Genomic DNA, 25,011 nt, shown 5'->3' on the forward strand with positions numbered 1-25,011 from the left:
TTTATTGCCTGATCTGACAGACTAGGGTGGGTTGTGCGTGTCGCCGAAAGCAATAAACTTCTATGACTTCCAAAGGGAAGAAACAACTCGTTTGCGTGAAAGAAAAGCAATGCTGCTACAGACTCGCCTAGCAGACCTACTCTCATCAGACACAAGGCGCCAGCTGGCGCAATCTCGACCTGTCACTACACTTCAATTAACTTTCCCCGTGCTAAAACCCAGAACTAGCTTCTGGCCACCACACACACCTTCAAATTTAGAGAAGAAACCCCATAACCCTTGTGCTGCTCTGCCCCTCCCAGTCCTTATTGGCATCCTCACAGCAGGGGGGGTGGAGGGACAATAAACCGCTAAACTGCACCAACCGGTTCATAACAGAACCTGGCTTGGAGCATTAACCCCCCATCCCCGCTGATTTCCTCATCCCCGAGGAAGGCTGTCTTGCCCTTCGAGTACTGGAGCTCAGCGCTGTTGCCCAGAATGGCGCAATTCTGGCATTGCCTCAGCCAGTGGGGGCCCTGTACTGGGTATGCTTTCACTAATGGGGCAAGAAGACTCCTGAGTTGGAGGCCACTGAGCGGTGAACGTTGGGTGGCTCTGACTACAATAGGGGGCCATATAATCCCAATGGATCACTGCTACTTGACCGCGGGGTGCTAATCTCACGCGATAGGTGACTGCAATCATCTGTTACATTACACTGCAGGGGACTACCAAGTTAGGGTCTTACTCTCTTGGGCCCACACCAGCTCCCCAGGGTTGTAGGCCTGCCCTTTGATGTACTGGTCAGGCAGGCACTTATGTCTGGCTCCAGCCATCACAGCCTGTCGCTGGGCGTTCTCATGGGCTGTGTCCAGTTGGTCCTGCAACTGTGGGGCATACTCAGGACCTGCAGGAGCTTCAGATGCATCTGACTGGCCCCTCCAGGCAGCACAGACATCACACCCTCGTCAGAAATCATCTTCATCTTGCCAAATGTTGACCTAATAGAAAGCCTGTTGCAAGCTCCACAGGGTCTTCCTGATTCCAAAGTGGCCAGCACCTCTCTGGTCATGGTTAGCAGCCAGCACCATTTCATGGAGCATCTTCCTGCCACTTTGCCTCACCCATAGTAGTTTCACGCCAGCACCAATGAAGGACGCCTTCTTTCAGTTCCAGCTCTCACCACTGTGACCACAAACCCTGTACCTCTGCAGACTGCTGTACCACTTCAGGCCAAGCAGACTGCTGATCACTTTCCAGCCAGTGCATTACCATGTTCAGGTTGCTATGGGCTACCTGTTGTTCCCGCCAGGTGGGATGACGTCACATCCAATACCAGCTCTGACAACTTCTGGTTCACTCCTAAGGTATGGCATTAGCTGTGTTACATGCATAGCTATGCTCTGTCTCGCTGTGAACTATGCCCGCCAATCGCTCTCTTTTTCAAAAACACACACTTGCCCTCACGGAGGTCAGCACCACACTCACGTCGGAGTATCTTTCCCTGGCTCCTATTTTCCCCAGCTAGGTTAGCACTCACTACATTCCTCACAGTTTCAGGTAGAATTCTCTTCATCTCCCGAGTTACTAGCTCTGTCAGCACTCTGCCATGTCTACTGTCACAGTCCTCCAAAGCACCGCCCTCAAGCTGCTTCCTAGCGATGCCAGGGTTCGCATCGTCTCCTGCCACGACTATCATCCACTTCGTTTTGCATCTCCCTCCTCCTGCATTGCCATTTTGCTCGACTAGCTTCGCCCGTAACCATATGTTCAGCATTTCCTCTTCAGTCAGACAAGCAACAGGTGTAAGCAGCACAATACTGATTTTGATTTTGCAATAAATCATTACTGAACTGATTTTAAACTGAGAGACAGAAAGACAGAAATATTGAAATGATCTCATATTCATGAAAAACTTCAACTTGGGGAAGGACCAACAGCCTGACTAGCCACACAATACATTTCAGCTTGCCATAGCCTGAAGAACAGCAAGTAGCCACCTGAATAACAAAATATAAAGGATTAGACATTTACTCTTACTCTGTACTCTTATGGTTTACAGAACTGATGCACATAAAAGAGCTGTAATTTTAAAAATTCACTCTTTAATCTCCATATGTACCCACTATTTTAGAGGTATAACTGTTATTTCTTTATCCTTAATTTCTCTTTCTTCTTTTGAATTATGTAACATGCCTTTATGAATATTTACCAAATGTGTTTCATGTCAGCACAGAGGGCTGAATTGAACTGAACTGAGAAAGGGAGAGAGGGAGTGAGAGAGGTAAGGAGAGCGAGAGAGTGAGAGAGGGAAGAGGAGGGAAAAGGACAGGCAGAGAGGTGAAGGAGCAATGCTGGAAGAGGCTCTTCCTAACCCTCTCACAGCTGCATGCTCTGTGCTGATTTATCTAATGGCTGTGCCTCTACAGCTCCTTATCGTCTGCTCCCAGACGTGAAAGGAAAAAATCTCTTCATTTTGCACGTACTTCATCTCCTGTTTCAAGAGAGTCATTCACATGAACCAGAAATGTGTCTTTGCAAGCTGCCCCAAAACTCCCTTGCGTCCCTTAAATCTAAAACTTCCTCTGTCCAGCTCAATGTATCCACTTCAGCATGTGCATCTTTGACTTTTTTTTGGTTTATATTTTATTTTTTTATTTGCCACAGGGTGAGGCATGTCCAATCCTCCAATACACACGCATGCCTATTGCAACTACTTCCACCTATCTTCAAGACTCAAGGCTTTTGTTCCTTATGAGGATAGGCATATCCTCCTGACGTTCTCTGTGTGACTCATAGGTACCAACTCAGGTCAAAGAGTATTGAGAGCAGAGTGATGAGGGGACCTACCCATCTCTGTGCCCAATGAAATATAGCCCATTAGTTCATCTGATGAAGGCTCCCCCTCACAACCGCCAGATGGCACAGTCAGTTTCAAACTGCGGCCTTAACGCTCAGCCTGATCGTCAAGATTATAGAACTGTCACAGGCACTTGTAATGTCCTCAACTCCTTTAAAGAGTTTTATTTGTTTTTGAAAAAAATAACGTCACTGGAATCACTAAAATCATCCACTCAGAAATATTTTGCTGCTGTGACAAGGTGAGCTGCTCCCAGCAGTGTACGGGCCCCTTTTTTAATATTTTCTTCATTTTGTTGTTTCATTTGTTTTGCAGATCAAACAACTTTTACCTGGCCATGCTGCTGTTCATGTTGTTTCTCTGTATGCTGCCCACCATTTTTGCCATAGTGAGGTATAGGCCATCTCAACACTGCGGGCCTTTCAGGTAAATGTCCACATCCCCATCAGGGCATATATTTCTCTGTCCACCAAAGCACTGTAACATACAACATTTGTGCTTCTTTTGCAGACTCACACCTTTATTAGTGTCTGAATACAGCATCCACATTGCTGTGGCAATAAAAGTGCAGAGCTTGCAAAGAGTAGGGGGTTCCCCAGTATCCTGCTGAGTTCCCAGTCAGGCTCTTTCAATCTGGACATCTAATACTCCCCTTGTGTAATTGGCTAAGTAACTCTCTCCCTCTCTACCTCAGCTGATGTGAGGTGAGCATTTGTGTCCAATGCTATGCATCACCCAGGTGGGCACTACACATTAGTGATGGTTGAGGTTTCCCCTTTGCCGTAAAGCACTTTGAGTACTTTGAGACGCAGAGGGGCATTATATATATATATATATATATATATATATATATATATATATATATATATATATATATATATATATATTTATATAATCCATTATTATTATTAGAGCCGGTGGAGAACCCTAAATTGGACAGAAGCCTGTGGTGTGTTGCTTTACCTCTGTCCCTTTGCCATGACAACAGTGGCCAGGAGAAGATCTATGACATAATCTCTGAGACCATTGCCTCAGACTTCCCACTGTGGTTCAGTAAGGTGATGAGCTACGCCACCAGCCCGGTTGTCGTCCTGCCCGCCCTCCTCCTGCTGTTGTAAGTGCACAAGCATCAATGCCCACTCATGTTTGCGTCAGGAAGTAGCACGGTCACATGACTGTCAGTTGGCAAACACGATTGACTCTGTTTGTACAAAAAAAAAATGGCAGAAGTAGTGTGCCATAACTGCATAACTGGACTTAGAGAATAGGGTTTGAGGGTTCAAATCTAATTTGGGGCACTGTCACACCATTGATCAAATTCCTCAGTAAGTAAATTGATTATAAAATATGCATATTGAGTGAATCATGGAGGATGGGGTAGTCTTTTGGGCAGAGATTATTCTAGTATTTTTTTAACATAGTGGTCTTCAACATATTTTATCCAAAGGCATAATTGTAGTGGGCAGTAAGCTACTGATTGTCATTAATAGCTTGATTCTCATTGGCAGACATATGTAAATTTATCTGATTTATATACAACTTTAATTCCTACATGTCAATGGGCAGTTGAGCCTTGTCTATTTTAGAACAGTTTCCATGGGCTCTGTGATGTCAGGTAAGTTTGTTTTAGTCATTCTGCACTGCCAGAATGTGTCACTCATGTGACCCCTGCCCTTTCTCTCATCTTCCAGCATGCTGATCTATTACCTACAGGCAATTGCACGGTCACTAAAATTCACCAACAACCAGCTGAGGATGCAGCTCCAGACCGTAAGTGTAGTGCCCCTTGGCAGCCCCTCATGGAACAGTCATGGGCAGAGATGGGCAGCTAATGTTTTTTGTTGAGTGAAGGGCTGCTTATATATGCTGCTCAGCCATCACTTCAAACCCCAGTCACAACATTAACACATCACTGTACACATTGCTACCCTCAGCCTTTAATGCAAAACAAACCGTAAAGCTGTGTTCTGCACTGGAGCCAGACTCGACCTTTAAAACATACCAATTTACGCATTTCTTTTAGGAGAGAACAGAAGATAAGAAGAAAGTTTTCCAGTTAGCAGCAGGTAACCGTAATCATATTTTTTTGACACACTCGAAAATATTGGGCTTGTAACCCCTGCTGTGTACAGAGATACATGTAGCTTCTTTGGGTCATGAGTCGAAAAGCTTTGACATGTTTATGAGCCTAGTAAAGCAGCACAGAATCAGAATCAGTCTTTATTGGCTATAAGTATGTTTTTACACATACAAGGAATTTGACTCCAGTGTTTTTGACTTTGGTTCCAGTGTTTCTTGTAGTGCGTTGACACAATGATTTACAAGGTGACAACAACAAATGCCATGAAACAATGGTGGAACAACAAACAACAAGAGTAGTGCAGGGCACAAACATAGAATGGTGTAAGGATGGAATGAATGATGTATATAAAAAAAGAATAAATATGAACAGATACTGTACAATAAGGTAACAGCTACTGCACAGTAAGCTGAAGTGTACAGGAGTGTAAGCTGTGGGTCTGTACAACAATTTGTTTTCGACAGCTATTGCACTGTGTTATATACAGCTGTTGCACAATCAGCATAAGGTAAAGTGTACCTGATTGCAGGCTATGGATATGTACAACTATAGTTGTAAACCTATTGCACAGTAAGTCATTAGTTTAACAGTTCAGGAATGTGATGGTGTGTGGGAAGAAGCTATTCCGGTGTCAGCTTGTTTTGGTTGGTAGTGATCTGAAGGGAAGGAGTTCAGATATGTGGTGGCCAGGATGTGAGGGGTCAGCAATTATTTTGCCTGCCCATTTTCTGGCTCTGGTATTGAAAAGATCTCGGAGTGTGGGCAGGTTAACTCCAATGATCTTTTCTGCTGGCCTGATGGTGCTCTTTAGTTTGTTGATGTCTTGTTTGATGGCAGAGCCAAACCAGACTGCTATGAAGGTGGTGAGGACAGACTCGATGATTTCTGTGTTGAACTGTACCAGCAATTCTTGTGGCAGGTTGAACTTCTTCAGCTGGTGCAGGAAGTATATCCTCTGCTGGGCCTTTCTTGCCAAGGAGACGGTGGTGGTCTTCTACTTCAGGTCTTTGGAGGTTGTAGTTCCCAGAAACCTGATGGTCTCCACAGCTGAGACAGCGCTGCCTAGTATGGTGAGGGGGGTCATGGGTGTGGAATTCCTCCTAAAGCCCACCATCCTTTCCACTGTTTTGAGCATGTTCAACTCTAAGTTGTTGTAACTGTACCAGAGGGCCAGCTGTACAACCTCCCATCTATATGCAGACTCATCACCATCTCGAATGAGACCGATGACTGTTGTGTCGTCCGCAAACTTCAGGAGCTGGACTGTGGGGTCCTTGGAGGTGCAGTCATTTGTGTACAGCCAAAGGAGCAGTGGGGACAGCACACAACCCTGTGGGGTGCCAGTGCTGATTGTCCGAGTGGTGGATGTGAGTTTCCCCAGCCTCACTTGCTGCTTCCTGTCTGTGAGGAAGTTGGAAATCCATTGACAGATGGGAGCAGGCACAATGAGTTGGGAAGGTTTGGAGTGGAGTAGCTGGTTTAATGGTGTTGAATGCCAAGCTGAAGTTCACAAGCAAGATCCTTGCATAGGTCCCTGGGTAGTCAAGATGTTGGAGGATGTGGTGTAAACCCATGTTGAATGCATCATCTACGGACCTGTTGGCCCAGTACGCAAAATGTAGGGGGTCCAGCAGGGGGTCTGTGATGTTATTCAAGTGGGCCAGCACCAGCCTCTCAAAGGACTTTATGACTACAGAGGTAAGTGCAACAAGTCTGTAGTCATTAAGTCCTGTGATGGGGACTGGTAAAATTATGGAGCATTTGAAGCAGGAGAGAACTTCACATAGCTCCAATGATCTGTTGAAGATCTTTTTGAAGACAGGAGCCAGTAGATCAACACAGGCTTTCAGACAGGAGGGTGAAACTCCATCTGGGCCTGTTGCTTTCCTGATCTTTTGTTCCTGAAAGAGCAAACATGCTTTTTGCAGATTCTCAGTGTAGTCTGAGGGAAGGGGGTATTGTTGTATGGACAAGGTGAGAACTGGTGCAGATGGGGGGGGCAGATGGTGGTTACAGATGGTGGGGGCATAGTTGTTGGTCCCAAGTGTGAATTGGAGTGGATGGGGTGTGGTCATTGTCTCCTCGAACCACCAGTAGAACAAATTTAGCTCTTCAGCCAGTTGACGATTCTCCACGGTGTGGGGGGATGACTTCCTGTAGCTGGTGATGTCCTGCAGGCCTTTCCACACTGATGCTGGGTCATTGGCTGAAAACCTGTTTTCTAGTTTTTCAGAGTAGACTTGTCTGGCTGCCCTGATTTCCTTTGTCAGTGTGTAAAATAAAAAAGGCTTCAGTGTATTTGAAGGTTTGCTAACCAGGTTAACCTGCTGGGTGATGGTGTAGCATAGTGGTTAAGGAGCAGGCCTTTTAACCGAAAGGTTGTCGGTTTGATTTCCCACTGGGGCACTGCTGCTGTACCCTTGTGCAAGGTCCTTAACCCATAAATAGATATGTAGATGTATAACTGGCTTTGAAGAAAAAAACACAGACGCACTTTTCATAATCCTTGGGGACTTTAACAGAGCAAAATTAAACCATGAACTACCAAAATATAGACAGCATAGTAGCAGGGATAATAACACACTGGACCACTGCTACACAATTCTTAAGGATGCATATCGCTTAGTTCCCCGGGCAGCTTTGAGGCACTCTGATCACTGCTTGGTCCATCTTGTTCCAACATACAGGCAGAAATTAAAATCTGCAAAGCCTGTGGTCAAAACAGTGAAGAAATGGACCAGCGAGGCAAAGCAGGAACTGCAAGTGGAGTGTTTTTGAAGCTGCAACTGGCAACCTGGACGAACTGACTGACACTGTGACATCTTACATCAGCTTTTGTGAAGACGTGTGTGCCAACCAAGATCTTCTACACATACAACGACAACAACAAGCCATGGTTCACAGCCAGACTAAAACAACTCTGTCTGGAAAAAAGTGGTTAGTGGATGATAAGAATGGCAGGGATGTAGAACAGAGAGGCAGGAGAGGAGGGGCAGAGAAAAAGGTGTGCAACAAGGAAAGACCCCGGCAGGCTAACATTATGGCAGCATACCTAGGGGACGGGAGGCAAGGGGCCGGCATAGTCATGAGGGCGACCGTAAGACAGTCAACACCAGATCACAGCACAGGGTCCATGAAAGCAATGACCACTTAGTCCACTAGAGACTCTATGATCCACACCAGCACCAGGCCATGTCCCTCAGCTGAAGGATTTACTATATAGATTTGTTTTGAGCCTAGACTTAAAGGTGGAGAGAGAGTCTGTTCCCTGAATCTCGGAGGGTAAGCTGTTCCACAGGAGAGGGGCTTGATAGGAAAAGGCTCTACCGCCTACCGTAGTTTTGCCCACTCTCGGAATGGTAAGAAGCCCGGCATTTTGGGAGCGAAGGGCTCTCTGCGGAAGATATGGGTGAAGAAGGTCCTTAAGATGGGGGGGGGGGGGGGGGGGCAAGCCCATTTAAAGCCTTAAATGTGAGTAAGAGTATTTTAAAAACAATCCGGTATTTAATAGGTAGCCAATGGAGAGAAGCCAGAACTGGGGTGATGTGTTCAAAGCACTTAGTTTTAGTTAAGATTCGAGCAGCTGCATTTTGCACCAGCTGAAGGGGTTTTAATGAGACGTTTGCACATCCTGACAAGAGGGCATTACAGTAGTCTAATCTGGATGTTACAAAGGCGTGGATTAGTTTTTCAGCGTCGTTAATTGATACGATTTTCCTGATTTTAGCAATATTTCTCAGATGGAAGAAGGCAGTCCTAGAGGTGTTAGTTATGTGAGTTTCAAAGGAGAGCTTGGGATCAATAACAACACCAAGGTCTTTGATGGCTGCACTCGGGGCAAGGGAGACACCATCAAGGTCCAGTGTAAAATGAGTGAGTTTGCTCCTGATTGAATTTTGGCCTATGACCAATATTTCGGTTTTGTCTCGGTTGAGGAGGAGAAAGTTTCGGGCCATCCAATTCTTTACATCTGTTAGGCAGGCCTCCATGTTTGAAATATTCAGAGGGACATCGGGTTTGACTGATATGCATAACTGAGTGTCATCCGCGTAACAGTGGAAATTAATGTCATGTTTACGGATGATATCGCCAAGAGGCAACATGTATAACGAGAAGAGCAGAGGTCCAAGCACAGATCCTTGAGGTATACCATATTTTACTCTGGAACGAGCGGAGGATTCGTTGTTGATGGAGACAAACTGATATCGTTCTGATAGATAAGACCTAAACCAAGATAGGGCCTGTGCACTTATGCCAACCAGGTTTTCGAGGCGGTCAAGGAGGATACAATGATCGATGGTATCAAAGGCTGCACTTAGGTCTAGCAGCACAAGAAGAGAGATACAGCCATTGTCACAGGAGAGTAGAAGGTCGTTGAGCACTTTCAGGAGAGCGGTTTTCGTACTGTGGTGAGGCCTAAATCCGGACTGAAAAACTTTCAAAATGTTGTTAGAGTGTAAAAAGGCACAGATTTGCTTTGATACTGCTTTTTCCAGAATTTTCGAGCGGAATGGAAGGTTCGAGATGGGCCTATAATTTGACAGGTCATTGGGATCAAGATTAGGCTTTTTTAGAATAGGCTTGATAACTGCTACTTTGAAGGGCTGAGGTACGTGTCCAGACATAAGGGAGGCGTTGATAAGATTTAATAGCGGTGTGCCAATTGCAGGCAGTAGCTGTTTTAGGAAGCCAGTTGGTATGGGGTCAAGTTGGTTGGTAGAGTTATTAGGTGAATTGATAAAAGAAGAAAAGTCGCTAAATTCAATGGGTATAAAAGAGTCAAAGCGTGAGGCGGGCCTAATAGACATGCCTACATAATCTGGAACAGGACTGGCCAGGCAGGAGGCAGAAATTGATGAGAATTTTTGTATTGTGTCTCTTATCTTTAAGATTTTACTATCAAAGAAGTTCATGAAATCATTGCTACTATAAATTGCTGGTATGGTAGGGTTAACTGATGCAGGACTCTTGGTTAATCTGGCGATAGTGCTAAACAGGTACCTAGGATTGTCCTTGTTTCTCTCAATAAGGGTAGAGAAATATTTGGATCTGGTAGCTGTGAGGGCATGCTTGTAAGTTAGGAGACTTTCCTTCCACGCCAGGAGAAAAACCTATAATTTGGTGGAGCGCCATTTTCTTTTGAGTTTTCGCGTAGCTTGTTTGAGATCATGACTATAACACATGAAACAATAGATACAACTTGTCATAAAAAAAAATTACCGCTTGAGTGAATTTACTTTCCATGATTGAAAACAGCTTCTTGGGTATAACTCCGCGAAAGTATGATGTATCCACGCAATTTTTCGGGGTTCTGGTAAGTGTTGCATGCTGTACACGCTGACGCAGTCAGGCATATCAGACTTGTATGGGCTCGGAGAAAATCGCCATTTTACTTTCGTCCCGTGTTAGTTTTGTACCGGCTCTCAGCTACATGTTTCATGATAAGTCATGTTTGAGGTCGACGAATGATAGGCGAATCTTTGCATGCAGAGTTTGCATGTTACCTTCTTGGGGTCGTCCTTTACATGCTTGAAATGATCCCACACTTTGGATGACTTCCTGCCCGACATAGTCTAATAACTTTTTAACAACAAGGTGCAGCTCCCAAATGGAGTTTGAGGGTTTTTTTCCTTTTTCAGCTCCTCCCCTACGGCAGGCGTTACAGAACCCTGTACACCAAAACCACCAGACACAGGAGCAGTTTCTTTCCTCATGCAATCACCCGCATAAATAGCTAAGCAGTATCATCTGCTATGCCATTATTGTTGCTTGCACCACCACACTTGCACTTTATGTATATTTTTTTTGTCTTTTATATTATCTCTATATTGCTTGTATATTGTGTATTTTGTCTGTAAATAAGATGTACATTATCTCTGTATATTGTCTTTGAATATTCTGTATATTGTCTGTTCTGCTGAGAGACACCAATGGCCGGAACCAAATTCCTTGTGTGTGCTAACATACTTGGCCAATAAATCTGATTCTGATAAATAGATAACATTGTAGAAAAAACTGTAAGTGATGTAAGTCGCTCAGGATAAGAGCGTCTGCTAAATGCCAGTAATGTAATGACCTTGCCCTATCCCCCCCTCCCCGCCACAGCCAGGCTGCAGGGATCAGAGAGTGACAAAAAGGTTGAGCAGGAGAGTGACATCACCAGTCAGGAGTCTTCCATCCGCTCCTCCTCCCCCCGGCGCAATGGCAGCATCGCCAACTTTGAGTCACCAGCGAGGCGGGGCAACAGCATCTGCACCATCACCCAGTCGGCCTCGCGCTTGAATGTTGGCAGACCTGGGGGTGCTGCTCGGAGCCCCTCTATCTCTGACCCTCAGAAGCACAGGATAGAGCAGATCCCCACCAGGTAAGACAGGGTCAGATGTGAGAGAATAAAATCAGTGAAAGATTGAAGTGTCCTTGTGAGCCATTGAGGATTGTAGGAGCAGAAAAATGATCAGATTTGACCCTATTGAGTCAGTGTTGGTGCTGACCTAACCAGTGAATGGCAGAGATGTGTAGATGCTGAGCAGCTCCGACCCAGAATGTTGCAGGTTCAAACCGTGTATGGGGAACAGGTATTGTAGCTATGAGCAAGGTGCTCAGATCAGACTCACTTGCAGATGAGTCAGATATATGCAGATATATGACATTATATGTGAAAAATATGCACCCTAGAAAAGGACATCTGCAATGTACAACAAGCAAACCAACAGACAGACAAATAAGTAGCCCCAGATAGAGTTATAATATTCTGAAGTGTGTGATTTTGGTGGCCGTATTTTGATCTGTTCTCACCTTGGCTCTGTTTGACAAGGCTTTTAGCACTACATTAATTTTTCTTCCACGTATTCAAAGACATCCAGGATACCTAGGAGGCACCACTGGGTGCAGGTCCAAGTCTTACCACCATGTGGCATACAACCCATGCGGCCGCTACACGGAGAATGTTCACTCGGACCCGCTGTTTAGGAAGAGTGTTTGGCCCGGGCACCCAGACTCCCTGGGACTGGCCACAGCCCAGAGTTTCTGCGGCCGGCGCTCACACACCACACGCTATGTCATTGTGAATGAGCATGAGGCACACCGAAAGCTCCTCCGTTCTTCTGCTCGTATCCCGCGGCACTACCGCCCGGGTGACCTGGGTGATGTCGTGGAGCTGTACCCACGCAGTGTCAAGAAGTTTGCCCCCCGCGGCCCCCACCGTGCTCACCAGCCTCACCTCAGTGAGGAGGAGGAGGAAGAGGAGGAGGAGGGTGCGCAGAGTAGCCGCAGGGGCTCCCTAGGGCACTCATGCCGCCCCCGCTCATTGTTGGACATCTGCCAGCCAGCCCCCACATCGGCCCACTTCTACATTGGAGACAAGGTGGACAGCCAGCTGTCCATTGCACAGGATGAGCCCTATGAGATGCTAGGGGATGAGGGGCGAAAGGTGGACTGGGAGGACACAGCGTCACATTCACTCTCCCAGACCAACATCCCGGGTGTCCCAAGCCGGCACTGTGAGCCACAGGTCAAGCAGAAAACCAAGCACAAGGTGGCCCCATCACTCACTGAGTCCGACTCGGCCTCTGTTGCATCCAGCAGTGACCCTCAGAACAGCAGCACAGACCAGTACATTCAGGTCATCCACAGCAAGGAGAAATACCTGAAGCCCAGCACCAAACTCACCAAGAAGAAGTCCAAAGCCAGCATTGATTTCAACATGTCTGGATCAAATGAGCTGGTCTGCTCGAATGTTTAAGTGTACTTTTTGTCTCTTTGTTTGAATCTACATGTATGTCCAGTTGTTCAGCACTTGAATGTTTTGCTGTTATGTGCTGCCATTTCATTGTAGTTTATCTTATGGCTGCTTTTATTCCCAGATTGTACTTGCCACACAAAGCAATTAAAAGAGAAACGGTCACTGTTACCAGGAGCTATAGTGTCCATGCGCATGCTTTGTGTTCTCTTAAACTGAATGATGTGTGCATTCCGTGTACATGATGCAAAACCACAGACTCTTCTGTACCTGTGACATAAATAAAGCACACTGCTTAGTTTCAAAGTGAATGCTGTCTTGGTGTCAACGTCTGTTACATCATACAGCATTCAGCCTCTGTCGAGGATAACAGCCTGTTCTCTGTCAAAATGTAGCAGGTAAGACAAGGCAGGCCTCCCTTCAGTACTAGCCATGCCCTGTTCAGTACTAGCCATTATTTTTCACCAAAGTACATGCTGTCCTCTTCAAATTTAACACAATACACAGGGTTTTTGCATACTGTACACTGCCCTGAACATAACCCTGTTGTTTTATTAATGGTAAATGTTTCCAAAATGTTTCACAATGCTGCAGAGGGAGAGTCATAAATGTTTATGACTATTAACATTGACTCCCCCTCAAAAGGGATTAACTGTGAAACGCTCCTGGAATCAACAACTGCCAGCAAGTCAGCAAGATATCTGAATAGGCTATATACGTCATGCTTTTTTTAATATGCTTGCTCTGCACCAATAATGTTGTATTTGATATACAGAATTTCCCACATTTTAAATATTACATGCAAATTGAAACAGAGTATCCTGCTATTTATATATGTGTTAATATATCCTCACAAGCTGTAAATTGTAAACGTATATAAATGCGGGATGGGAAGTGTAGTTTTGTATACATTCGGTTCACGGTGTGGGTAAGTTAACTACTACTCCCAGTGTCCAATGCTGCAAATGTTGGGAAGTTTGAGGACGCGTTCATTTTAACTCATAAATATATAACATTCGTTTTCATTATAATTCGATGTTCAACTAAATTATTATTATCAATTTTGTTTTTTTAGCCTCGTGAGTCCTTCTCTGTGTTTATTGTCCATAATTTTTATTTGCTCGCTTGGCAATTCCCATGTAGCTTGACACCTACACGGGAATTAAAAAAAAAAAAGTCGAAGGATTTTGTGCTTCAGCAGAAATTTATCTGTTTATCCCCTGCCAGTTAGCTAGCATATTTATACTTTGACTAGATTATCATCCAAGTGCTAAACATTCTACGTCGGAGCAAACGATGTTCTGGTGAATGACCGTACAATGACAAGTAGGTATCGTTTAGGTTTTTAGCTAGCCAGCCTGCTAGCTATCTGGGATTGCAGTAGGCTAAGATACTGCCGAATCGTGTCTGGTCGCTTTAGCAAGCAGGTAACTAGCAAGACAGCTTTCATCTAAATTATTGAGGTTATCGTGCCATAAATATGGACTATCAGCATAGTGCAAACACAGTTGCTGAAACTCTTCTCGGCTACACAAAGGACGAGACTGGCTGGAAAGCTTGTAAGAAAACAGTAAGTAAATTTACATTTTCCTCTATATACTGTGTAATTTGAAAATGTAAACCAGTGACTCGGTCACGCATAGTGCCACTGACGTTGGTTGAAGACGAGAGGTTGCATGTTGCGTCATTTCTTTCCGGTATTTCATTATTTGCGTGTATTGTAGTGGTAAATCTGTAGTGCGAGGTATAAAATTTCTATTTTGTTCAATTTTAGAGTGAAGTAACTGTGTACTGGCGGCCATCAACTGAATTCCCTGGGAATCTGTAAGCCTTTCTTACCTTGTGTTACAGTGGGGACAATGAAATATGTTTCATAGCTTTTGATTAACCTTCATATTTAATATGAAAGTAAGGTGGACTAATACCACGAGCACTTGGAGCAAAGTTAGCCAGCTATTTCCAAACTGATAGCATTGATTCGGTCAACTGTAAATGTAACTATGGATTGCCATAGCCATTGGTATAGGCATGAGTGGTTTTATGTGTACATGTATATATTTTATATATATGTAAGTTATTTTTCTGTTTAGGTTGTAGTAGCACCGCATGGATATAAGATTTACCACGAGTGACGCCAATTTTCTGAAGCCTATAATTGATTTGTGTTCCGCCTCCATTGATGTGTGATAATCGTGCAAGATTACGATGTTTTAATCTTCTAGGTACAAGGGGGAAGGTGTTATAAACGGAAGTCAGGAAAAGGTGTGGGAGTGTCTGAACCCGGTAGCGAACGGATTCCGAGTGAAATGGGACAACAATGTGAAGAAATTCGAGCTCATTGAAAGGATCAGTGATGTAAGTTTACCAATTTGCGTAGGCTAGCTAGTCTGCCATATCGCCTGTCATTCTTCCATTCGGCTTGTTTGTTTAGTGTTTTTATCCAACATGCTTAGTCGTTTTCCTGATTTGGATTTTCGTTTAACTTCTGTTTGAGAAGTAAGAAAACATTGCTCAAATTTTTGGTGTAGCCCCGCCTGTACACACGTCTACGCCAACCATCTTCCGGGAAGAAAGTTGCGTTTTTAATTAAAACCATTTTGCAAAATACATCTTAAGCCCCGTACATAAATGAAGTGACTGAGCGACGAGAGAACATGGAATTCGGCGACTTGCAGCGATGTCAAACGAAATGACAGTTGGCGACGCGAAGTGGGAGGGTTCCGACCCTGCGCTCACACCGGCAGCGACTCTATCGCTGGATATCGCCAAGTCGCTGTGTCGCTGTCGCTTGCTGCAGCCAGCTTGTGGGCGTTGCTAACGTAGTTTTGAGGAAGTGGGCTACAAATGGAGCCCATGAGATGCATCAGTTTTCTAAAAAAAAAAAATGTATATACTAATAAATATTTTAAATATATATAATATTTTATATTTATTTATATGTTATATTTACATTGTCTTTGGTATATTCATCGTGGAGTTATATGTTCGTATTTTCTTAAAGGCAGGCCTATTAATATATCCCCCAATATATGCGTAAACCGACAAATCAGGTGCATTCCCGCTGAAAAATATGTTTTGGAAGGAATTTATCTTCCTATCCACCTTATTCCTAGCTCCCTTGACACCTTGCGTGAATTATGGACTTCCGCTTTGTTACACTACTGAAACGGAACCGGCGTTTGTGAGCGATAACAAAATGACAAATCATAGGGATGCAGCGATTGTGAAATTCTGGGCCTATATCAATTTTGCCGATAGCCAATGCCGATACCAATGTTAAGAAAGACCTGGCGCACTTGGCTAACTAGCTAGTTAAAACGCTCACCTACAAACTACTTAGCTAGCTAGATAGCTAACTATAATGATAATTTGGTAGCTAGCTAACAGTACTAAAGTTGTCAGAACAGGTTGCTTGCAATGTCTGTGGTAAATTAACTATTTGGTCAGAAGAGACGTGATGAGGCTTTATTAGTCTGATAGACAGTTAGCTCTTAGTAATATGACAGCTGAGCAAATTGCGTGAAAGCCAAATTAGCTAGCAGCTATCTAGCTTTCTACGTTGTTTTTATTGTAGCTAGCTAGCTATGTGTTTGTTTGCAAGGTGATATTTGTATTTGTGGGATAGTAACTAGCTAGTTACATGTATTGTTTTGTTTGTATTGTAGCTAGCTATCAGGGTTTCCGCTAGGATTTTTTCTTGCCAGTCTGGTGTCCGTAAAGAATTTATTTTACTGGACAAATTTGAAACTTACCGGTCACGTTTCAATAAGTCTATGTTACAAACACAAATATAACACCTAGGTTGACGAAAGAATGACAACAACCTCAAATCAGTTTGACTGTTTAACGATTGATCTTGAACAGTAACGATTGAGCAAACCCTCAACACTAGCTGCTAAAATATAGGCCATTATGAAACATCTGTAACCTGTAACATCTGTAGCCTTTTTTAAAAAAGCCTAGGCCTACATGGCATCAAATGCATAAAGTTTGCATAAAGTTGAACTTTGCTTAACTTTTTTTAGGTGCCATGTCGCTCAGTGTCGGCCAGCGACCATTGGAAATGAATGACTTCCGGCCGCTTTGTCGCTCGTAGTCGCTGCCCGTGTGAGCGCAGGGTTAAACTAATCTCAGTTTTGAGGCGACACGATTGAGGCGACTACCAATGGGAACGAAGGATACCGTTGACTGACAGATGACGCCCCACACTAAGTTTAACACAAGGAGACACCGTCTACGATTTTGGTTCCTACCACCAGAAAAAGTTATGGCTTTGATCCATAAACTGTAATATCTGTAAACTATAAGAAATTAAACGTGGGTGAATTGTCACTGTTGAAACATAGCTCTGTCCATATGCATAAACTAGTGATATATTTATGGTCTTGTAGAACTAACGATCGACTGCTTGTTTCACTCGAAAATATTTGGGGTGGGAAATATACAAGAGGGATACCTAGGCAACCAGAGCCTGGAATGTCCACTAGTGACAGCAACTGTCAGCGACAAAGCGATGGGCGACGAGCGAATCACTTTATATGTGGACGGGACTTTATAGTTTACACTTGGCTAGTTTCCCATGTGTCGAATAATTTTTCCTGCAGTGTGTTCATCAGTGATTTGGAGCATGTCTGTCTTGTCCCCACTATCGCGCAGGATGTATCGATCTGCAGGACGGTTACGCCCTCGGCAGCTATGGGTTTAATATCTCCTCGAGACTTTGTAGATGTTGTTATAGTTAAACAATACGAAGATGGCACCATTGCATCAAATGGTGCGTAGTACACATCATTTATTTGTCTTTATTTTTTCTTTAAACCAAGTGCTTTTGATGTCATGTGGTTCACTGTTTTCCAGCAATATAAAATTCCTCCTACTGTTTGTTTTGATCGTCAAGATCCAGTTTGCATTTTGGGGTCTGCAATAACTAATTTTTTATATTAAGAAGTTATATGATTTCAAATCTCAGTATATTTTCCAAATGGTAAGTCACTTAATAAGTCACCAAAGTTTTATTTTTAACATAACTGTGACTTGAATGACGTACAAGTTTCCAAACAGTACATCTTAGAAACTACTTCTTCCTTACTTCTGTCAGTTTATTGCATTGACTGCCAGACAGTAGGAGGCTTGGTAATCAATCAAACTGTTTACTGTGTAAACCAAACTGGACTGTCCTCTAAAAAATTTCTTGCAGAAATTCAGTGGAAATCCACAGTATAGACAGTATGAAGTGATAATGGGGTTTGTGCTGTGTTGCATTATGCTCTAGTGCTCATGGGATCTCCTTTGTTTGGTAGCTATCCACGTAGGTCACCCTGGCTGTCCTCCACAGGCTGGCTATGTTCGGGGGTTTAACCATCCCTGTGGCTGTTTCTGTGTCCCCATTCCTTGGTAAGTTATGATCCAACTGGTCAGAATGAAGTCTTTGCCAAGCCAGAAGGCTTTGCTGTAGCAAGTACAAGTGCTGTGGCAAGTGGACACATGAGGGCAGCAAAGAGCTGAAATGACATTACAACTGTTACTTTATGTAAGAGCCTTTCCTCTTTTTCCATCAACAGATTACATTTTGCTTAGCAGATGTTCTTATCCAAAGTCATTTAAAAGGGCTTACATTATTTGCCTTTTATCTATTTATACAGATTGATATTTGGTTAAGCATACTTAATACTTATACTTTAATACAAATACTTTGCCCAAGGATGCTATGGCTGTGGCCCACCTGGGACCTACACCACACTTGTCCTTTTTAATGGTACTGGCAACAATGCTAATTCTTGTTAAACTGGCTTAGTTTTTTGCATGAATAACAGATATTATTTTGTCACTTCTGCTTGTAGTGGTTGCAAGGTGTCTTGTCGGTTCCTGCTAGTTTTGAGGGCCCATTGAACAGTGGCTCTCTCAGAAGCTCTTAGGTTTCATTTATAAGGTAATAGAAGCCTCTTGTCCCCACCCAGGCCTGTCCCATCTCCCCAACAGCTATAAAATCAAAAAGCAACCAGATAGGAGGGAAGCTGTCAGATATGACTGTAGAACTTGTGGCCTTGTCAAAACACAAGAAAAAACACCACAGAGATGATGACAGGTAACATTTTAGTGCCATTTCAGATCTATTATTCAAGGCTCTGGGCTTTCTGCAGGTTGAAACCCCTTAATACAGCTACTGCAGGACAGTAAAGACTGTCTTAAAGCCACCATGGGACAGTAGAGCATTGGCTTTGTAGTGCTGAGCCCTTAACTCATCACTTCATTCACCGCAGGGACCCATCCAAGACTCAGGTCCTGAGCTTCTTCCAGACCGACCTTGGGGGGTTCTTGCCTCGCTCTGTTGTTGACTCCTTCTTCCCATCCAGCATGGCAGAGTTCTACAGCAACCTTGCCAAAACCGTCAGATCACTCAAGGACTTCTGATGAATACCTTCAAGAATACATGCAAGAATGAAATTTGACGTGATTGGACTTTATCCCTGTGCACTTGATGCAATTAGACTGCATTGAGACTTCTATCAAAAATAAATCCCTAAACCTCTAATGAAGATGCAGCCAAAGTGCACACACACACACATATACACAAAAGCACAATCAGACTTTCCGTACTGCTAAATTATGGCGGAATACTCAGTAAATATGTGGACCATGAAAAAATCACTGGGCTGTTTTAAACAGTAATATATTTTATGTATATTCTTTACTTTTTGAACATTCTAATTATATGTAGTGTAATCATTGTTATTGTCATATGTTACTATATACAGTCCCCTCCAAAAGTATTGGAACAGCAAGGCAAATTCCCTTGTTTTTGTTGTTCACTGAAGACATTTGGGTTTAAGATCAAAAGATGAGTATGAGACGAGTTCAGAATGTCAGCTTTTATTTCCTGGTATTTACATTTAGATGTGTTAAACAACTTAGGATATATCACCATTTGTATTACACCACAGAATTTTTAGGTGAGCAAAAGTAAAGGAACAAATAATCTTAAAGTAAATAACATTTAATATTTGGTGGCATAACCCTTGCTTGCAATAACTGCCTCAAGCCTGCGACCCATCGACATCACCAAACTGTTGCATTCTTCATTTGTGGTGCTATTCCAGGCTTTTACCGCAGCTTCTTTTAGTTCTTGTTTGTTTCGGGGGGTTTCTCCCTTCAGTTTCCTCTTCAGGAGGTGAAATGCATGCTCTATTGGGTTAAGGTCAGGTGATTGACTTGGCCAGTCTAAAACCTTCCACTTTTTTCCCCTGATGAAGTCCTTTGTTTTGTTGGCAGTGTGCTTTGGGTCATTGTCCTGCTGCATGATAAAATTCCTCCCGATTAGTTTGGATGCATTTCTCCGTAAATTGGCAGATAAAATGTTTCTGTACACTTCGGAATTCATTCTGCTGCTACCATCATCAGTTACATCATCAATAAATATTAATGAGCCTGTTCCAGAAGCGGCCATGCACGCCCAAGCCATGACATTAACTCCACCATGCTTCACAGATAAGCTTGTATGCTTCGGATCATAAGCAGTTCCTTTCTTTCTCCACACTTTGGCCTTTCCATCACTTTGGTAGACATTAATCTTGGTCTCCTCAGTCCATAAGATTCTGTTCCAGAACTTTTGCGGCTCATCTCTGTACTTCTTTGCAAATTTCAATCTGGCCTTCCGATTCTTACTGCTGATAAGTGGTTTGCATCTTGTGGTATGGCCTCTATATTTCTGCTCTCGGAGTCTTCTTCGAACAGTGGATTGTGATACCTTCACCCCTGCACTGTGGAGGTCGTTGGTGATGTGACTTACTGACGTTGTAGGGTTTTTCTTCACAGATCTCACAAAATATTTCTGTCATCAACTACTGTTGTTTTCCTTGGCCAACCTGTTCGACGTCTGTTGCTCAGTACACCAGTAGTTTTTTTCTTTACCAGGACATTCCAAATTGTTGTGCTTGCTATGCCCAATGTTTGTCCAATGGCTCTGATTGATTTTCCTTCTTTTCTCAGCTTCAAAATGGCTTGCTTTTCTCCCATAGACAGCTCTCTGGTCTTCATGTTGGTTTATCCCCTTTAACAAGAAATGTAGTCTTTATAGGTTTAAACCCAGGCCAAAAAGTAGACTAGTCATGCAGAGTTATTTAATGTTTGATCAATCAACCTTAAAGGCAACACCTGGTCAACAAGAAACACCTGTCAGTCACATGTTCCAATAGTTTTGCTCACTTGAAAAATGGGTGGGTTCAAACAAAGGGTGGTATGTCCTGAGTTGTTTAACACATCTAGATGTAAATACCAGGAAATAAAAGCTGACATTCTGAACTCGTCTCATACTCATCTTTTGATCTTAAACCCAAATGTCTTCAGTGAACAACAAAAACAAGGGAATTTGCCTTGCTGTTCCAATACTTTTGGAGGGGACTGTACTGTAAGTAGCATATATGTATCTATATATGCAAAGGTTGTGTTGTGTCTGATCGAGATTACTTATGAAAGTTCACTAATACACCTCAGCTGGAGAACATGTCAACAGCATGTCTGTATAACTGTTTTTAGTGTGGTACTGTAAAGGGACAACAGGACTTTCCAAACTGCCAACAAGCTTTAGGGCAGCAGTGTAGCATAGTGGTTAAGGAGCAGGACTCGTAACCGAAAGGTTACCGGTTCGATCCCCGCTGGGACACTGCTGCTGTACCCTTGGGCAAGGTACTTAACCCACAATTGCCTCCGTAAACATCCAGCTGTATAAATGGATAACATTGTAAAGAACTGTAACCTATGTAAGTCGCTTTGGGTAAAAGCGTCTGCTAAATGAATAAATGTAAATGTAAGCTGGTTCAGTAATAAAAGCATAAAAAGTAATTTGGCTTAAAAATGCTGGTGTCCAAAGATGGTCATTTTTGCTGTGGTCATTGTACTTCCTCTATAGATTGCGAATGGCAAACTTGCATGTGGTACTATGATCACTGGTTTACAGTAATATTATATGCATCCAGTAATACTCAAAATTAAGAAACTCTTTTTAAGCAGAAGACAATAGGTTGTCCTGCTGTGTTGCTCTGACATCACAGGACCAGCAGAGAGCATGTTCAGTGTGGGCAACATGCAGGAGATTGTGTGCAGATAGATTCTGCCCTCCAGCACTGACCTGGGACCTGTTTCAGATCTTTTCAATTGATGGTTTTTATTGCTGTAAAATCAGCTCTTGGGGCCATTATTGGGTCCAAAGGTTCCTGTAATTTGGAAAGTCTGCACCTCGGTGTGAGCCAGAACTTTGTGTGCAAAGGCCTCCCCAATGGAGTCCAGCACTGTGACAAGCCAGAGTTACACCTCTCCGGCTCTTCTCCTGGAAGTGCTACACTCAGATTAGAGAACTTAAATTGTTTTACATTCTTAATAGTTCCACTCAAATGTCCACCAAGCTGAAGAGAGAGGTACTTGCACAGCTTCTTTATTATGGTGATAATAATGAAAATATCATCATTATTATTAGTATCACAGGTGTTCTTATCCGAGACAACATACAGATCATACATATTTAGATGGTGTAATATGCCTATGATTGTCAATGTGCTTGATGATCATTATTCATGTTTAAACATCAGCACCTTCCAGCACCTTTGGTCTTCTTTGTCTTACACTCTGAATACTTTTGGGAGCTGTGTTAATTAGAATCCATTGCTCATGCTTGTTTTGATTGAAATATGCCTCGTTTTCCGCATCTGGAGCTACCAGTGTTCTGATCACCTTGAGGGTGTGGTACAAAAGCACCATTTCCTTTAATTGGAACCCACTTACACTGATGATTCTTTGTGGAGAAGATAGGGGTAGGGTCTGTACCCAAGAATCGACCCTGTAATGTTACTGCAATGAGCCCAGCTCCTGGTCCACCACTCCAAGACACCAGGAGGTACTCTCACAGTGTGCATATGATTTTGTGAGGCTCCACTATTGAAAACAGAGAGGGAAAGCAGACAGGGTTGTCAGGATGGGTTGGGGATTATGGGGATGGGGATTTTTAGTTCTGTTAGGTTTTCTTTTTTGCTATTGCCAGTGAATAGCTGAAGGGCTACATGGAGATTGTGTAAGGATTTGCTACAGCATCCACTGCTCAAACAAGGTCTGAGTCTGCCACTCATTGCCTCTAAAAACACTGTTGCTACGGTGTCCTAGGGCCACGAATCCATCAATTTGACTCCGTTGAACCCAGAGTGCGTTTCTCGTGTTTCTGACAGCTGCAGTTCCTGTAAATAAAGAAGTCTTTTCCATGAAGATCGGAATGGTGTCCTTTTTTCCTTACAACTGCAATTTTGACTCTGTAGTGAAAGACGAAGGTGACCTGCTTAGAAAGTAGAAAGGTTACAAGAGTACATTTGATCAAGGAGGTGCATAGTTAAGATCTTATTCAGTTTAAACACAGGCCAGTTCATCAGTCTGTTACATAATTCCTGTGTAACTAATTGACTGAATAAAAATTTTGAGTTTTTAACTGAAGCCAAAAGCATAGTATTAACATGCCTTTCTCTCCTGATGCAACACACTCACAGTAATTTCTACTTTTCCTTCAAACCAAAAACATAAAAACTCCTTAGGAATTTTGGAGCAAAGCTCTGAAATGCATTGGTCTCCCTGGCCATCAGTTCTTCTGCAGTCATTAAGACAATTTCCTGAGTCCTAGTGCCACAAGCTCACTGACCCATACCCTTCTAGCTCTTAATCACCTTGTCACTTTCTTTAAAAAACCACTGAAAGTGTTGCTAACACATAAACAGTTTTGTAGTCATATTGTTTGATGAATAACTCAATGATTATCTTAAAATATTGACAACACACATACATGAATATGAATGAATGAACAGAATTACATATATTTTTGACAAGATTTAAACATATAATAAACTACGAAAACTTTTCCGTTTTTCTCACTGAAATTCAAGAATGGTACATCACCCCAATAAGATGCAGAAGAGTCTCATAAAAAGAATTATGCCCTCAGTTTGCGCAGTAGAAGGCTTAGTCAAAACTGAGCTGTCAAGATTGCTTAGTGTTAGCTGAAATACTGCAAATCACATGCAAACTCCTGCCTGTTAAATAACGGTGTCATTTCTATCAAAATAGTTGTATTAAATTGATTACTCAGAATTTTGGCATGAACCGCAGCCATTAGCTCCATTTTTTCTGCAAAGTTTTGTCTCATCAGATCCTGTCATTTTGGGTTGAACTGGCCCTACAGGTGCTAGCAATATCTGTAATCTACAGTATACGGTTAATTTTACCATCTCACCTCCATCATAGATGGTCAGTGAAAAAAAGAAGAATAAAAATTGACTGCTGCTCGAGTCCAATGGTGTAGGAGTGTCTGGGAATGCTTCTGTTCCCACAGTGATTGGCAGCAATGATGTTGAGTTGAGGGTAGTCTAGTGGGAGGCTCGGAGTGGCCAATACTGCAAATTTTGAAGACAATTTTAAATCAAATGGCTTGATGAAAGGTGGGACGATGCAGAGACAATAGTGGGTAATGTGTAGGAGCAGAGTGGTTCCTGGCAGGACATTGTCCTTAGACATCCGGGGAAGTGGTGGAAACGCAATCTGTTGTAGTTCCACCAAATTCCCTGTCAATCATAACATCTCTCTTCTGTGAAAAAAACTGTATTGAACTACATCTGCACACATACAGTATTAGAAATTGATTGTTTTATACAACCTTACCACAATTTAATTGTTTTAGCATAATGATATTGTTTATTATTAATTATCCACTCCATTGTCAGTTAATACTCTTAGTTATCATTATTGAATTATAAATGAACAGATAATTACAGTATATTATTCATTGATCTAACACAGTTGTGATCTGACTGAGTACTTCTGTAGCAGCAAAGGGTTTATGAATCAACATTTTAATGGATGAAATAAAGAATATAGTTCATTCATGATCAAAACATATTAAACTTAAAGCAGGTCTGCTAAATAGTGTGAAACCTATCGCACTTTACACAGCTGCTTCTTCTTGTCAGAATTTACACTGTGAAAACAAGCACACCCACCCTTCCACAGCTCGTTTACTTCCATGCCAAAGGTCACATGAGTGAAGCTGTAGCCATCATTCCACTGGTTGTTTTCAGATGGCTGAAATCTGAGGTATACTTTTCTGGTTTTTATCATCTTTATATTTACCTCCCAGAGGGAGGGGTGTGGGGCTAACAGTGAATTGATGGTCAGTAGCAGTTGGGCGTTTATTTTATTGAGACTTTTTATTTTCTTATTTGAGTAGAAACTCAATTGAGTCATTGTGTTGCGCTATCAGTTCTCTTGGTGGTGGGTGTCAGGGAAAACAAGTCAGTGTCTTTGGGGAATTCATTCAGTCGGGTGATT

The 25,011-nt window shown here is 42.9% G+C and overlaps 2 protein-coding genes across 4 annotated transcripts in view; both read left to right on the plus strand.

The window, feature by feature from the left end:
- LOC118781976 (transmembrane channel-like protein 3) overlaps positions 1-12,845 on the plus strand; it is a 30,157-nt gene extending 17,312 nt beyond the window's left edge. Inside the window, exons 17-22 of the mRNA XM_036535157.1 lie at positions 3,158-3,268; positions 3,831-3,956; positions 4,534-4,612; positions 4,866-4,908; positions 11,028-11,286; positions 11,778-12,845. Coding sequence (XP_036391050.1) covers positions 3,158-3,268; positions 3,831-3,956; positions 4,534-4,612; positions 4,866-4,908; positions 11,028-11,286; positions 11,778-12,663 — 1,504 coding nt within the window. The 3' untranslated portion in view covers positions 12,664-12,845. The remainder of the gene's footprint in view (positions 1-3,157; positions 3,269-3,830; positions 3,957-4,533; positions 4,613-4,865; positions 4,909-11,027; positions 11,287-11,777) is intronic.
- Positions 12,846-13,637: 792 nt separating this feature from the next.
- stard5 (StAR-related lipid transfer (START) domain containing 5) lies at positions 13,638-19,415 on the plus strand. Of its 3 annotated transcripts, XR_005005126.1 has the most exons (7): positions 13,638-14,230; positions 14,435-14,484; positions 14,883-15,015; positions 17,317-17,434; positions 17,961-18,054; positions 18,618-18,745; positions 18,921-18,995. XR_005005126.1 is itself a non-coding variant. In XM_036535186.1 (6 exons), exons 1-6 carry the CDS (start codon positions 14,141-14,143, stop codon positions 19,069-19,071), a joined length of 636 nt encoding a protein of 211 aa, XP_036391079.1. In that variant the 5' UTR covers positions 13,638-14,140; the 3' UTR covers positions 19,072-19,415. The 3 variants fall into 3 exon arrangements, 2 of the variants coding, with proteins under 2 accessions (XP_036391079.1, XP_036391080.1); XM_036535186.1 differs by lacking the exon at positions 18,618-18,745 and having other exon boundaries at positions 18,921-19,415; XM_036535187.1 differs by having other exon boundaries at positions 18,618-19,003.
- The last annotated feature ends 5,596 nt before the right edge of the window (positions 19,416-25,011 follow it).

Source organism: Megalops cyprinoides, chromosome 8 (assembly GCF_013368585.1).
Source record: "Megalops cyprinoides isolate fMegCyp1 chromosome 8, fMegCyp1.pri, whole genome shotgun sequence".
Lineage (NCBI taxonomy): Eukaryota > Metazoa > Chordata > Actinopteri > Elopiformes > Megalopidae > Megalops > Megalops cyprinoides.